We start from the raw sequence: 16,160 nt of genomic DNA, 5'->3' as shown, positions 1-16,160 counted from the left end.
AATTTTTTAATTTAATATATAATTAAAATTAATAAAGATTTTAAAATTTATTATTTTATATAATAATTATATAATTATATAGTTTTATTAATATTAATAAGAAAATATTTAATAATTATTAATTTTTAAAAAGAATAAAAGCTTTTATAGTAATTATTATAATTTTAATTTTATAAGTTATAATATATACTTTTAGATTAGATTTATATTAATATTTAAGTTTAAAAACTATATTTTTTTATAAATTAATTTTATATATATACTTTAGGACTTATGCCTTAAAAATTACCTAATAAAAAATCAGATTGCGCTGCCAAACTTCTTGCTAAGCAAGCATGAACCGCTTCTCATCAACCCCAGAAGCAAGTTGCCAGACGTATGTGCCGATATATGCCCGCGAGTTCTGCGCCGTCAAAGCGAGAAGTCCTTGCTGCATGTGTGTGCATGGGTATGCATCCTCAATGTCATCGACCAAGAGGCCTGACTCTCGGGCGATCGAGTCAACGGTTTGGCTGGGATCCTCAAGCATAGAGAATACGACAGGCATTGTTGCAGAGAAAGACCCATCTGTTCGAATCATAGCCCGGGCCAATTCTGACAATACTGATGTCTTGAAGATGTCAGATACGGACACACTGAAACCTGCCTCACGGAGACTTGCTACCATCTTGATGGCAGCCATGGAGTCTCCACCGCGTCGAAAGAAGCAGTCAGTTCGTGAGATGACCGACTTCTTGATACCCAGTAACACAACCCAAGTCTCCACAAGCACCCTCTCATTCTCGGTAGATGGTCCCTTGTCATCACCCACATCATGACCATTCAGGTTCTCAGATTGATGGACCGATAGTGCTTGAGTAGCCGTGTTCTGTAGGAGAAGTCGATTGAGCTTGTTGGATGTTGTAAGCGGCATATGTTGCAAAAAGACAAACTCTGACGGAACCATGAATGCTGGTAAGTCCATCAGAAGGTATTTCTCAAGAGTCGTCCTCAAGCTATCCATATGCTTTAGCTGTTCGGGTACCATCTGAGCGGGAGTAAACGCCTCTCTGGATGTGTCGCGTCCTAGGAAGGCAACAAGCTTCGTGGACCCGTTGTTCCCTACCTTGACAGCAACAACAGCGATGTGAGAGAAGCCTGTTTCTGACACCTGCGGACATGTTGAGATGTGATGCTCAACCGCTGTCAATTCAAGTCTCTGCCCATTGACCTTGACTTGATGATCTCGCCTTCCTGCCAATTGCAAAGACCCATCAAGATTGTACCGCACCAGATCTCCCGTACGGAATGTTCGACTGCCAGAGTGACGATGACCGTATTCCTCGTAGATCCGCTTCTTCCATGTAGGTTCTGATGTAAAGTGCTGGTCTGTCCGACTCTTGTCACCCAGATAACCACGTGAGATAGATGGACCTTCAATGACAAGTTCACCCAGTGCGCCGATGGGTGCCAGCTTGTCAGGCTGATCAATTGCAACAACCCATAACCTGGAACCACAACCATACCCAATGTTGCTTGGCGAAACACCTGGCTTGAAGTTTGACGCCAGCGCTGCAATACCAGTACTCTCACTTACACCATATGCGTTGAAAAGCTGTACATGTCTGGACCATGTCGAGATATGACTCTCTGTCATGGGCTCACCTCCAAGGACCAGTCCTCGGAGTGTGGGGCATGATGATGGGCTGAGAGTACTGGCCATAGAGGGTGTCAAGCTAGCAAGGTTCACTTGATGTTGTGTCATGAAACCTGCAAGGTTGTTCAAACGATCAGATTCTGATGGAATGCACACGCAACCGCCAAACATCAGTGTGACAAGTGTGTCGCGATTGCTCACATCGAAGGAATATGATGCGAACTGCAACATCCTCGTTTTGTCGTTGATCTGAAGGGCTTTGGCGTTCGCCACAGCCATGCAGTAAAACGCAGAATGTTCTGTGGTGATTCCCTTTGGTTGACCCGTTGTTCCAGATGTAAACGTGATATACATAGCATTTGACGTGCTTATGTTGACTGTTGGTGATCTAGAATCATCGTCCACAGGTATAGACTCCAAAAGGTCACGAACCTGGTCCCCGATAGCAATGGCTTCGCAAACGAGCTCTTTCGCAATTGTACTATGGTTTGCTGAGCACACTACCACAAGCGGGTTCAAAGATGAACATAGCTCGCGACTGTACTGGACCGGGTGAGATGGGTTGATGAAGAAATATGCACCACCGGCCTTGAGAACGCCTAACTGTGCAACAACTGCCCATCTGGACTTGTCAAAGACAAGCGGAACAAAGACTTCTGGGCCTACGATACCCAGATGCTGGAGCCATATTGCGAGACCGGTCGCGAGACGGTCCAGCTCTCGATATGTGAATTCTCCGTCCCAGGCTGAGACGGCAATGGATGTGGGGTGCAATGTGCTGTTTTGAGAAATGACTCGGTGGATGGGTTCTGGTCTGGGATCTTCTTCAACTGATAGGATGTTCCATCTGGTAAGCCGATTGATGTCCAGATCGCTACACACTTCGAGATCATTGATCAGAGAGTCAATATTGGTGACAATCTCCTCGATTGACTTGGCAACTGTAGCGGCGATCATCTCGGCCATGTCGGGAAGGACCTTGTGTGACTTGTAGTATATCTTCACATTGGAAAGACGTGTGTCCAGCCTTTGTGAGAAACATACAGCGAGGTCAAACTATAGGTTAGGTAAAATTGTTGTAAGTTACGATTGTTTTCTGTAAAAGTTCATGTTGGAACTCACTATTGCGGATCCGTCTACAACCTCGATCAGTTCCTCGTTGGACAGGACAACAGAGACGGCATCCCAAAATGTTGTACGGTTCTGTCCCATCGATTCAACATATTGAAGGTCGAACAGGGATCGAACATTTTGGTCTGGCGAAACATGACAATGATAGTCCCTTCACAAATGTCAATTCTGAACCAAGAGCATGATTACCCTAGAGCGCATACCTTTCAGGGCTCAAGCAGGTAAACCACACATCCTCAGAGCCAGTATAACTCCGAAGACATAGGGCCCAGGCAGCTTGTACAAGGCTTAGTTGACTCTTACCCTCCTTCTGCAGCCAGTTGGTAAGGGCTTTGTTGGTCAACCCCGAACACTCGACGTTGACAGTGTCCCAACTGGGTTCCAACGCATGGAAGTCGGATGGGGGACCAACAGAAGGAACAAAAAGTGGCGATACTGCTGCTGGGGGAGCCATGATTGGTATTTTGGATACAAAAGCTTTCACTAGTTTATTGAGAAGACGAAAATGGTAGAGTTTGAGATATGGGCTGACAATAACATGAATTGATCACCCTTACAGATCTGTATCTTTCTAGCTAACCTTTATAAAATGTAGTCTATTCGATCAAACATCGATGCCTACTGATACATCTAAATCTGGAGGCAAAGACCTACAACGATTGTTACATCTTGTTCATATGGGGCTTCCAGTATTGAATGCCGTGTACCAGTGATGGTGTGTATCTATCTGGTCGTCTACAAGGGACATTATGACTCCGAACATCCCGTTTCTCATACCTCATTGAGCAAATACCTTGTTGAGGGAATGAGGATTCCCAAGTCGCGATTCCACCAATAGGTTAATGCCCTTTGACCTTGATGTCGTCGTGCTTACATAGAGTAACGTCGAAACTTCTCGATTCTCAGACCTTATGGGACCGATACCACATCGTCGCGATGATTGAAACGTACTGACCACCAGGATACTCCATACCAGGCACAACTTTGTAGGCCGCTCTATCCGACTGACGCCGCTGGAATGCAGTTGCCAGTATCCAGTGAGGTCGTGGAGAGTCCGCAACGAGTAATTTGTTGAAAGATGATGCACAGTATTCATTTAGCAAGTCTTTGTTACAATGATGGAGTCAAAGAGTGGATGTTGTACGTAATTGATGGTCAGGAGTATCTCTACCTCGATTTCACCAGCCTAGTGTTACATAGGATAATGATCCTTAGCAATCCACTTCGGTGATGAAATAGGCGAAGCCGTGATCCAGGGATAGCTTCGTCAAGGCGCTTTTACCTACTCTGTAGACCTGCACCAATCGGCAGTCAATTCTGACTAGTCAAGTTTCAAATAAGATTAGTATAAACTCTGTTAGATCTATAGATAGTGTTGCATCTGGGTCTTGTCTGTGTGCACAGTGTACTACCATGGATGAGAACAACAGGGGTACTTGTGTGTCTTACGCACACGTGTGCTCCCCCACTGGTCAGAAAGCTTGTGTTGAAGTACTCGGACTAGGGAAGTGGGATAAAACCCGTTTCCGTAAGCGGGCCGTAGCGGGCCGTTACAAGCGTGTAATCCTACAAGTCTTGGCTGGCCTAAGGTATTGCGACAGAGTTACACTGCATGAGATCTAGTATTGGACATCTTTATGCACTATGATTTCCCTCTGAATGTCATCATTCGGCGTTACCGACACTAAGTTTTATCTGCGGATCTGCGATTTAGCGGGTATAGGGTGAGATGCAACTGGACTTGTATAGAGTATAACATTTTGAGTTTCGTCTACTAAGGCTCTTTAACCTGTTTATTAAATAGACTTCACAGGGGTAAAACTCCGCGTTTCCACTATAGCTAGTATACTATAATATTCTATTAAGTAAAATCCTAAAGGAAGGTACTTTTTAAGTTTAATAGTTTACTATAACCTTACTTTAATAATAATTATAAAAGAAAAAGTATAAAAAAGGCCTTTAAAGTTAAAAAGAAAAAAAAATTAAAAATAAATTATTATTATTATTATTAATACTTTTTAATTAATTATATTATTAAGACTTTTTTATAATTTAATAATAATTATATTATTTCTTTTAATAATAATAATTTAAGCCTTTAATATATTTTTTTTTTCTTTATAAATAAAATAAAAAAATTAATATAATAATAATAATAATCTTAAACCTAGGACTATTAAGCTAGTCTTTATATCTTTATTAAGGGATTCTTTATTAAAAAAAGAAGCCTTTTCTATAAGCTAGGATTTTAATATATATAACTATAAAAATACTATTAAGCTAATTACTTTTAATTATTAGATTTTTTTATTTTTATTAAAAGAAAAAGAATTTAATAAAGAAAAAAAGGCTAAAAAAGGTTATCTTTATAAAAAGCTAAAGGCTTTAATAAAGCTATATAAAAAGCTAAAATTAAATAAGAAATTAACAGTTAAAAAAGAAGATTTCCTTATAGCTATAAATATAAAGTATATTTAATAATAGCTAATTTACTTAATAAGGTAAATTACTTATATTATTAATATCTTTAACTAAAGGGTTAAAGTTATTAATATAAGACTATAAAGGTACTATATATAGAGGTAATTAGAGAATAGAGAGGAATTAAAAGTTAATCTAAGGTTCTATTAAGGTAATTTATAATATTAAATTAAAGTAGGGCTAAATCCAGAGGATTTATATAATTAATCTAGATCATATGCAGACCCATTATCTTAATATCCTACCCTAGAGAGTAATATATGTCTTCAACTGTGTCTTCAACTGGGAGTACCCCACAGTTATCAATTGCGCACTAAAGGTCATGACTTTACAAGTACAGGTATCCTCAATCAGTCACGTTCCCTGGTTTTATTGCATATACCAAGTATCTAGGTACCTGTTAATCTATACCTATAGTTTATAGCAAGAAGGGTCAATTATATATATACTAATAACTATAGATCTTAATATTAATAAGGTCCCTTCTGACCTAGGCCAGAAGAATATTTACTTTATCTATAATTAAGCTAAGTTTTATTAGTAATCCTATAGAGATTCCCTTAAGGCTACTATAAAGTATAAAGTAACTCTAGATTCTTAACTCTCTATACTATAAATCCTTAGGCTAGCAGTTTATAAAGATCCTCTTCTTACTCTCTACTATATTAATAAAACCTATATCTTTAAGTATAGACCTAAATTCAGAAGTAATTATAATAGAGTAATTAATAATTTTTATAGTATTAATTATAAGTATAGACTACTAAAGGATCTTAATATTATAAATTATACTATTATTACTTATAAGCAATTATATATTATCTTAGACCTTAATATACCCCCAGGGCTTAAAATATCTATACCTAAAGTATTAATATAGATATCCTTATTATAGTAAAAACTTACTTAAAAGCTTTAGAAAAAATATCTAGCTAGCTTTTAAAGCTTATAATTATACTGCAGATAAATATAAAATCAAATAGATACTTAAATATCTATTCTTTCTCCTAGTTATCTATTTTAAAGCTATAATTAAAAGGAACCTAGATTTATAGTATTCAGTAATAAGACTATCAGTTTTCCATAGTAAAGCATATATACTAGGTTAAATTAAACTAAGATCCATACTACAGACCTCTGCCTCTAGATGCTCATCTGCTAAGCCATAATTAATAAGTAGTTTACTTATACTATCTTGGGAAGTTTTATACATACTAATACCCATAGCCTAGATACCAGTCCCTATACCTATATCAAGAATCCTCTTCTAATCTCTTAGAGTAGTCTAATAGAGCCTCCTATTATTTACTAGTATCTAAATATAGTTAATTATATTAATTTAGAGTTAATAAAGTAGCTTTAATAGAAATAAATTAAAAACTTACCTAACCTCTCTTATTTATCCTATATATTTTAGTAAATAAAGCTAATTACTCTAATTATTAAATTTATATTATTATTTAGAAATAAATATTCTATCTAAATACTATAAGCAAGCTAAACTCAAAGAGTAAGATAATAACTTACTCCTATCTCCATAGGTAGTATACTTTCTACTATTCTTTACTTAATATTAGAATATACTAGAAAATATTAATTAGGTCAAGGAAGCATTATCTATAATATATAATAAGTTTAGTCTAATTAAGAATATATAGACAGTGGCATACCTTATCTATACCTAAATCCTCAGCCATTTCGTCCTCAGGCTCCAAAATATTCATCACTGCAAGGTCATCTGACTCAGCCATTTCAAAATGAAAATACAGAGAACATATGCCGAGAACTCGAGGTGATGCAGGTGATATGTACCCCTTTTCAATCTTACAATATCCAGGTATGTCACTTAAGGCGTTTGGCATGGCGTACATGCCCCTTGTATGTTATCATGCTCATGCCTCAGCTATTGCGGCTTATCTCCAGTTGCGGCGGGGGAATGCTGTTTTCTATTGGTCGAAGACAAGGGAGTGGCTCTCCCCAACAATAGGGGCGCTTATCCGTATGTAGCGGCTCAGCTCGCATCTTGTTAAGTATCCAAGCACACTCGCCTTTTTGAGTAAGCGCTGATCACTTCCAGCTCGTCACATGTTTCGGTCTACGTAATACACTATGCCGATTGAAGAGGGTTCGCTCATCTTCCGTCGCATATGCGAGCACTCTTGTCTCAATAAGTCTCTCTGCTCTCTTTCTTCTACATTAGCAAGCGAGCCTCATACCTCATTCTCCCACAGTTTAGTACAACCAGGTCAGAGATGGCCGAAATCAATTTTATTGCTCAACCTGATCTTATACAACTGGAAGACACAATCACGCTCTTCGTGCAACAAAAGGCTGTTCTTGACTCACTCTTTGCTGCCCTTGAACTTCTTTCGAAGGGTCCAGATCGCCACAAAAAATGCCGTCGCATCAGACCCATGGTCAAGTTTGTTTACGAGGAAAAGCATGATAATGATGAGAGTAAGCGCCGGCAAAGAGTACTCACAACATTGGATCACTCTTCGAAATCTCTCTGTTTCTTTTCCCTTAAGCCCAGTCAAATCCTCGAGCTAAAGAATAAAGCCTTTGATGCTATGATAGACGGATTACCCAAATTCATTGCGGCCGAATCTCAGCGCCAGAACCTCATCGAAGAACGGATTGGAGATTATGTACAGAATATCGTGGTCGAGTTCGCCAAGAAAACAGTCTTGGTTATAGATCAAACATCTTCATTCAGCAATATAGCAAGAAAGGAGGAGCAGCCAAGGAAGCGTCAGAAAATATCCCTGGAACGTCGTCGCAACACTGGGAAGCCTGAGCTACCGAAAGTTTCGAGCCTTGTGCCAGTACTTTCAACTACAGCTTCCGTAGCAGTAGAGGCTCTTCCGGCCCAACAAGACCAAGAACATGCCGAACGAGCCAACTGTACTGAATCCAATTCCCAGCTCAGGAACTTGTCTTCAAGTCCTTGGCAAGGTGCCAACATGGGCTACTACTACGAGGACGATTGGCTAAACGACGATGGCAACTACCAACCAGATTGGTTGACGCGAGGATTGTCATTGGACATCTCGATGATGGATATGGGAAACACCTTCCCCCCGCCCCTTGAACTCCTGCCACTCTCGGAAACCTCGTGGCTAGCCGAGAGTCATGTCTCTGAGTCGAATGCACGCCAAGAACTCAACACCAAATGTGCCCAGTCATGACGAATCCCGTTGTCTAAGTAAGCGGCATGATAACAACGGCAGAATGGTCCCAGAGCTTGATGGCACTCTCGTCAGTAATGGTATAGCCTTTGTAGACCTCATCGCATGTCTCTCCGCCCACATCAAATTTTCCAACGATCAGAAAGACCACGCATGGTGTTTGGATCGTCTCCTGTTGATCAGAGTATCGGGTCTCAACGTATCGTCCTTCTTTGAGGCCAAACTAATGCAATCTGGTAAGCATCGCTCCTTCTCTGATGAGGGGGAGGAAGAATAAACCACGTACGTGCTCTCTCACAGCAGTCTCGACTTCCTCCTTTGAAGGCCCACGGATTCTCTCGTACAATCCCCTCTTGTCTGCCGGTTCTCTTTTGCCGAAGACTGGCATGGCAAGGTTTTCCTCATACACAAGGTCGTGTCGCTTCCGTTGCTCAGACCGAGGTAGTAGAAAAACACACGTAGCCAACCTGCTGGAGTATGACGTGGACCTGTTCCCCGCATGAGGGGTTTGCTTTGGTCGTACTGCCGAGGATCTTCCGCCTCTCTAGAATCCATCTTCATCCACATGTCCGCTGGGCCCCGCATTGGTTGCAGCATGCACTCTAGATGTTATACCAGTACGCTGACAAACGAAACTTAGATACACAATGACTGTACACGCTCCTGATACTTGCCCGGATCGGCCTGTCTGTCTCACACGCATTTGTATGGCAGCTCTAGGGCTGAAGTGTACCAGCCTGTTCCAGAATGCCTCTTCTCTCTGCGAGCCAACAGGCTTTACGTCGACGCTAACACGATACGGGCCTGAACACCCCACAAGCCCGTTCCTGGCTCCCAGCGGATGTCTTTTTTGACATTTTCGGTAAAGCGGGTTGTTCTGGTTGGCCAATATCTTGAATAAGCGCGACAAAGCTTGAATGTTCGCTTCGAACGCTTCCGCGCCTCGAGAGCCAGCCTACTTAGCAGTGAATTAGAGAGCTATTACAAGGACAACCTCACAATGTCGACGATGACAGCACATGCATCAAATCATATGACACAAACGTGATGGGCAGGTTCGTTTGTAATAACCGCAACTGTGCAACCAATGGCTGGTCGAGCAAGAAGATTGCTATTACGATTCGAATGTACGACAACGAGCGATACAATGCCAGAGTCTACAACCAGCATTGCAAAGCATGTAATAGCACCAGTCGACCTTCCTAGATGAGAAATCATAAGCGGATCGGGTAGCATATCGCATCAAGAAATGGAGTGGAATAAAGCTGGACACGCCTCAGTACTCGGGAGAGTTTACTGGTGAACATGAGAGGGACCTATGCGAGGGATGCAAGGCTGGTCATTGCGATCTAGGATAGCTGAGAGCCTAGAATCAATGTTTTGTGAGCTTTTGTAGAGGGAAAGGCACATGGCAAGAATTTATTTAAGATTTTAAGCTCGTTGTTGAGGAACTTTTATGGTTATGGCATAATAGCAGGCTTAGAAGCTTAATTGCCTGGGATGCGCGGTAGCTCATTGTATCGTAGGTCAGCTTTGAACAAAGCGTATAATGTCACGACAGAGAAGTTGAGACAGTACGTCGAATCATACACACAATAGCTACTCGTCTAGCACGCTTAGTATCATATTAAATTCACTATAAAAATACATTTTGGTATGTCAGACACGCTCATTTGAAGTCAAGCCCTACGCTTTCTCTGCCAGACTCGCCTAAAAAGATTGTACTTGACCGACAAAACATTATTATTATGCTTCCTTAGCGCTGTCATTTTCTTTTATCTTGTGTTTGCTTTATCAGTATAAGTTTGAATGTCTCCTATCTCTAAAAGCTTTCGGCGAGATGCTGGTACACTGTCGTTGCTTTATTGATCTAGGTTAACTTGTTCCTATGTAAGTATAGTAGCAGAAGCTGGCTTTTTAGGTAAATATAAGCATTTTTAGGGGCATTCAAAATCTAATGACACTTCATCTTTAGACGTTTCCTTATATCATAAAGCAAAAGGAATATTGGTTTTATCGCAGCTCTTAGTGTTATCTATATTACCCTGCAGCATCCGCCTTGCCATAGTATTTAGTATACCTATTAGCTTCTATAATTGCCTTATCTTATTATTTCTTTGCCTAGTCCCTGCTATTCTAATATATAATAGCTCCCTATTAAAACATTTTAAGGTTACTTATTAAAAACTAGCCTTTAATCTATATAATATTATAACCTAGGAAGCGCCTTTAGTATTAATAGTTTAAGTATATAACCAGTATATACTTTTATATAGCCTCTATAGTATATTTATATAATAATATAAGCTTTATTATTATAATATAGCTCTTTAGCGCTATAAGATAGAAGGCTCTAGAAGCCTTAAATGCCTAGAATTATATTATATAGTGCTTAATAAATTACTATAGATAATAACTTATTTGTCACAGCTCGAAGTCAGACCAACCTACCCTAGAGCCACAAGTGGATCAGATCACGTGGCGATAGCGTTATCGCCGTAACCTTAGTTAGACCGCCAGTCAGATCCTGAACGTAGCTCCTTGAGCTACGTCTTGTTAATAGAGCCTGACCTGCCTGCAGTGCCTATCCGTAGCAATAGAACCTATTACGCCCGAAGCGTTCCCTGTCCACCCGTACCGCCGGACTCAGCCCGTGACACTACGTAGCTCCTAACCGTTGGACACCGAACGCGATGTCTGCCCGCCCGCTCCCGCCCTTCCTGCCGGACAGCGTCGAGTCATTCCGTGACCATGCCCCGGAACACCTAGACGATTGGTTCGAATACTTCCGGAACGTTTATACCTACGCCGAGAACGCCCAGAACCGTATATCCCAGCTGGAGAATGAGACCCAGAACATGAAGGATAAACATCAAGGACTCGAACAATCCCTGCAACAAATCACCACTGAGCGTAACTTTGCCCGAGCCCAGCTCGAGTACACTGAGCAACAACACGAGAAGGCCCTAAAGAGGAAGGACGACGACATCTTCGAGGCCCGCCTCGCCGAACGTCGCGCCCTCGATGCCACCCGACCTACCGTACCTACTATCCGTGAACCCCCCGAGACTAGCGCTCCCGCTGAGCTTCGTGTAGCGACTCCTATGGGAACGACTCCTCCGCCTTCTTCCCGATCTACCGAATCAACCAGTCTTACCGAACGATTACCCGACCCTGACAAGTTTGAGGGCGAACGGAGCGACCTACGCCGTTTCGTCTCCCAGATACACTCAAAACTAAAAGCTAACCACGACCGATTCCCGACACGCCTCGCCCGAATGTCCTATGTAACTGGCCGTCTTAAGGGACGCGCCTATGCACAAGTCCTACCGCACATTAAAGCTGGTGAATGCCAACTCCCCGACTACCAGGATATTATCGATCTACTAGAACGCGCTTTTGGAGACCCGAACCGGATCAATAATGCCCGCGCCGAATTATTCCGCCTTCGCCAGACTCACAAGGATTTCAGCACCTTCTTCGCCGAGTTCCAACGCCTCGCGCTGGAAGGAGAAATGTCAGAAGAGGCCCTCCCTACCCTGTTGGAACAAGCTGTCTCCCGAGAACTACGCGGAATGCTTATACACAACCCACCGCCTAGCTATAAATATCACGACCTAGCCACCTTCCTACAAGAATTGGAAAACCGACGACGCCGCTTCGCAGCGGAGCCACAGCCTGCGTCACGAAAGACGAATATGCCGCTGAAGGAGTACCCCCAGACACTCCGAAAGAAGTCCCCATCGCCTCGTAGAGGGAGAAGCCCCCCCGAAAACCGCCAACCAGCCGGAGAACCTATGGACCTCAGCAATCAGCGCCGCTATAACCGCCCTAACCAACGACGGGAGAACAACCAGTGCTTCCGTTGCGGTTCAGCCAACCACTACCTCCGCGACTGTCCCGAACCTGACACACGTCCAACCAGGCTCCGTCAAGCCACCTTCGCTTATAGCCCCAACCGCACCAGCCAGCCCCCGTCTCCACACTCGCCTACATCCAGCCGCGCCAGTTCCCGCCGATCTAGACACTCCCGAGGACGCCAGGAAAACGGGGTGAGCCTGTCTTAAGTCGGCGCCAGGCTCCCCTCCCCGCACCTACTGTACCGAAGATTAAACTGTCCGCCGCCTCCGTTCATGGAATCCCGATTGAGAACGAGAACAACCAACGTTCGAACCTGATGATACTGCCTGCCAGCCTCAATGTGGCCGGAAGAGAACCAATTCCGTCTTACGCTATGACCGATAGCGGAGCGGAAGGAAAAGGGTTTATCGACGAGAGCTGGGCTAAGTCCCAGAACCTGAAGTTTAGACCCCTGAAGAGAACCTTCGAGATTGAAGTGTTCGACGGGCGACCTGCCGAGAGCGGGAAGGTCGCCTACTACGTCCGCGCCGGACTCCGCATTGCCGATCACGAGCAGAAGAGCATGATCTTCTACGTGACCCAGCTAGCCAGCTACCCTATTGTCCTGGGAATGCCTTGGCTAAAGCAACACGACCCGCAGGTGGGCTTCGCGGCCCACACGTTCACATTTAACAGCCCGTACTGCCAGAAATTCTGCAACACCCCAACCAAGCCTACAAGGATTAAGGCTTTACAGACCGTCCCGAAGAAGTTCATGCGCCAGATGAAAGGGAGTATCCCACCAGCCTTGGAGGGAAAGGATATCCTCCCGGTTTCCCTGCGAACCGCCCGAATATACAGCCAGAAGGACCGTTACCGCCTCTTCACCGTCACCCTGAAGCAACTGGACTACCTGCTTAAGCCTGAGCCAGAGGCATTCGTGCTGCCGGAAGAACTTCGAGAGTTCCAGGACGTTTTCTCGCCTAAGGAGGCAGAGAAGCTACCACCGCACCGATCTGGAGACCACCACATCGAGCTAACCCCAGGAGGAAAACTGCCGTTTGGACCCTTGTATGGAATGTCCCGGAACGAACTGACAGCCCTACGAGAGTGGCTAGACGAGAATCTGCGTAAAGGATTCATCCGCCCAAGCTCGTCGCCTGTAGCCTCCCCGGTACTATTCGTCAAGAAACCCGGCGGTGGTCTACGCTTCTGCGTGGACTACCGAGCCCTGAATAATATTACGGTTAAGGACCGCTACCCGCTCCCCCCTGATCAAAGAATCCCTGAATAACCTGTCTGGTATGAAATACTTCTCCCGTATTGACATCGTATCGGCCTTCAATAATCTGCGTATCAAGGAAGGCCAGGAGTACCTGACAGCATTCCGCACCCGATTCGGATTATATGAGTCACTGGTTATGCCCTTCGGCCTAACAGGAGCCCCCGCGACCTTCCAGCGGTACATTAATGATGCGCTGAGGGAATACCTGGATATATTCTGCACTGCGTACCTGGACGATATCCTGATCTATAGCCGGACCCGAGAAGAACATGTCGAGCAATTAAAGATGGTGCTTGAAAAACTGAGAGCTGCCGGGTTATTCGCAAACCCAGCCAAATGCGAATTCATGGTTACGGAAACCAAGTTCCTAGGCCTTATCGTGGGACGAGACGGCATCCGAATGGACCCTGCAAAGATCGAAACTGTTAAGAACTGGCAAACCCCGACCTGCCTGACAGATGTACAAGCTTTCACAGGATTTGCGAACTTCTACAGGAGGTTCATCCGTGACTTCTCTAAGCTTACAGCCCCGTTGAACCACCTGACAAAGAAAGACGTACCGTTCGTCTGGGACGAAACCTGCGAAAAGGCTTTCCGAGACTTGAAGGGAGCCTTCACATCAGCACCGATCTTACGCCCCTTCGATTGGACGAAGGACGTAATCCTGGAGACAGACGCCTCTGACTATGTATCCGCCGGTGTGCTGTCGCAATACGACGATGACGGAAGGCTGCACCCGGTAGCCTTCTTCTCCAAGAAGCATACGTCCACGGAATGCAACTACGAGATCTACGATAAGGAACTCATGGCCATTATTCGCTGCTTCGAAGAATGGAGACCCGAACTGGAGGGGGCACCCTCACCGATAAAAGTGATCACGGATCACAAGAACCTGGAGTACTTTACGACGACGAAGTTACTTAACCGACGACAAGCCCGCTGGTCTGAGTTCCTGTCCCGATTTAATTTCCAGATCACATATCGACCTGGGAAACAGGGAGTTAAACCCGATGCCCTGACCAGGAGGTCAGAAGACCTCCCTAAAGAGGGGGGATGAGCGCTTAGCGCACCAAAGCCAGGTGGTACTAAAGAAAGAGAACTGGCAACTTCCGCCGCTACGAGTCCAGAGAGCCCGCATCCGCCACCCACTACAACAGAACCAACCCGCACCAACACCCGAGGAGCCGTCACTCTCAATAGAGCTACCAGAAGAGATCGACCGCTTGCTGAACGAAGGATACCAGACCGATGAAGACCTGCAGTCGATACTACAAGCCCTCAGGACCGACGCACCGCGACACCCGAAGATTACGCTTGCAGAGTGCAAGATCGTCCAGGAACGACTGTTGTACCGGGACCGCATCTATATCCCGAGCCACGACGCCCTCAAGACCGCCCTGCTGAAAGCCTGCCACGAACACCCTATAGCAGGACACCCAGGTCGTGCCCGCACTTATGACCTGCTTTCCCGGGATTACTACTGGCCCGGAATGTTGGCCTACATCGAACAATGGGTTAAGAACTGCCATACGTGTCGAAGAGCCAACCCAGCCCGAGAAGCGAAGCAAGGTGTGCTGAAACCCTTGCCTATCCCCGAACGAGCCTGGCAACATGTGTCAATGGATTTTATCACACATCTGCCGCCCAGCGAAGGAAATGACGCCATCCTGATTATAGCCTGCCGCCTGACCAAGATGAGACATATCATCGCATGCAAAGGAACCTGCGATGCCGAAGACGCAGCCCATTACTACCTGAAGGAAGTGTGGAAGCTACATGGGCTCCCACAGACTATAGTATCGGACCGGGGACCCCAGTTCGTAGCGGAGTTCTGGCAGAAGCTCACCAAACAACTGTCGATCAGCTCGCTACTATCCACCGCTTACCACCCTGAGACCGACGGACAGACTGAACGCCTGAACGCTGTGTTGGAACAGTACCTGCGAGCCTACGTGTCATACCTACAGGACGACTGGAACCGATGGCTCCCCCTGGCCGAGTTCGCAGCGAACTCCCTGAAATCCGAAACCACCGGCGTATCTCCGTTCTTTGCAAACTATGGATTCCACCCGCGAATGGGCTTTGAACCCACGATTACAGTCAGAGGAACCCCAGCCACTAGAGACGCAGAACAGTTCGCAAAGACGATGAACGACATCCTAGAGCACCTGAGATCAGAAAGCATTGCCGCACAAGCCCGTTACGAAGCCCAAGCGAACCGACACAGACGACCTGCCCGACGATACCAAGTAGGGGGACTCCAGTGTGGCTAGACGCCAGGAATATCAAGACCCTTAGGCCACAGAAGAAACTAGACTGGAAGAACATCGGCCCGTTAAAGATCGGCAAGGTCATCTCCCCGTACGCCTATCGACTGGAACTGCCCGCCAGCATGAAGATACACCCCGTGTTTCACACGAGCCTGCTAAAGCCAGCTGCCACCAATCCGCTGCCCGGTCAGAACGTAGACCCGCCACCGCCAGTAGAAGCCGAAGGAGTGGAAGAGTGGGAGGTTGAAGACATTGTGGATTCCCGATGGGACAGACGAGGCCGAGGAGGCCGCCCCAGGCTGAAGTATACTGTGAAATGGGCCGGATAT

The 16,160-nt window shown here is 44.9% G+C and overlaps 4 protein-coding genes across 4 annotated transcripts; 2 read left to right on the top strand and 2 right to left on the bottom strand.

Moving 5' to 3' along the window:
- Nucleotides 1–325: 325 nt before the first annotated feature.
- Nucleotides 326–3,221, bottom strand: FPOAC1_010014 (uncharacterized protein; the record flags this gene model as incomplete). Its single annotated transcript, XM_044854417.1, has 3 exons — nucleotides 326–2,692; nucleotides 2,759–2,918; nucleotides 2,971–3,221. The coding sequence occupies 3 exons, from the start codon at nucleotides 3,219–3,221 to the stop codon at nucleotides 326–328; spliced, it is 2,778 nt and encodes a 925-aa protein (XP_044707087.1).
- Nucleotides 3,222–7,500: 4,279 nt separating this feature from the next.
- On the top strand, nucleotides 7,501–8,436 carry FPOAC1_010013 (uncharacterized protein; the record flags this gene model as incomplete). The annotated part of the gene is made up of 1 exon (XM_044854416.1): nucleotides 7,501–8,436. One exon carries the CDS (start codon nucleotides 7,501–7,503, stop codon nucleotides 8,434–8,436), a length of 936 nt encoding a protein of 311 aa, XP_044707086.1.
- A 13-nt stretch (nucleotides 8,437–8,449) lies between these two features.
- FPOAC1_010012 (uncharacterized protein) lies at nucleotides 8,450–8,824 on the bottom strand (the record flags this gene model as incomplete). The annotated part of the gene is made up of 2 exons (XM_044854415.1): nucleotides 8,450–8,659; nucleotides 8,723–8,824. The coding sequence occupies 2 exons, from the start codon at nucleotides 8,822–8,824 to the stop codon at nucleotides 8,450–8,452; spliced, it is 312 nt and encodes a 103-aa protein (XP_044707085.1).
- Nucleotides 8,825–11,129: 2,305 nt separating this feature from the next.
- FPOAC1_010011 (uncharacterized protein) lies at nucleotides 11,130–12,262 on the top strand (the record flags this gene model as incomplete). Its single annotated transcript, XM_044854414.1, has 2 exons — nucleotides 11,130–12,186; nucleotides 12,252–12,262. 2 exons carry the CDS (start codon nucleotides 11,130–11,132, stop codon nucleotides 12,260–12,262), a joined length of 1,068 nt encoding a protein of 355 aa, XP_044707084.1.
- Between the last annotated feature and the right edge of the window lie 3,898 nt (nucleotides 12,263–16,160).

Source organism: Fusarium poae, chromosome 3 (assembly GCF_019609905.1).
Source record: "Fusarium poae strain DAOMC 252244 chromosome 3, whole genome shotgun sequence".
Classification (NCBI taxonomy): domain Eukaryota; kingdom Fungi; phylum Ascomycota; class Sordariomycetes; order Hypocreales; family Nectriaceae; genus Fusarium; species Fusarium poae.
Note: the sequence above shows the minus strand (reverse complement) of the source record. Positions and strands in the feature narration are given on the sequence as shown.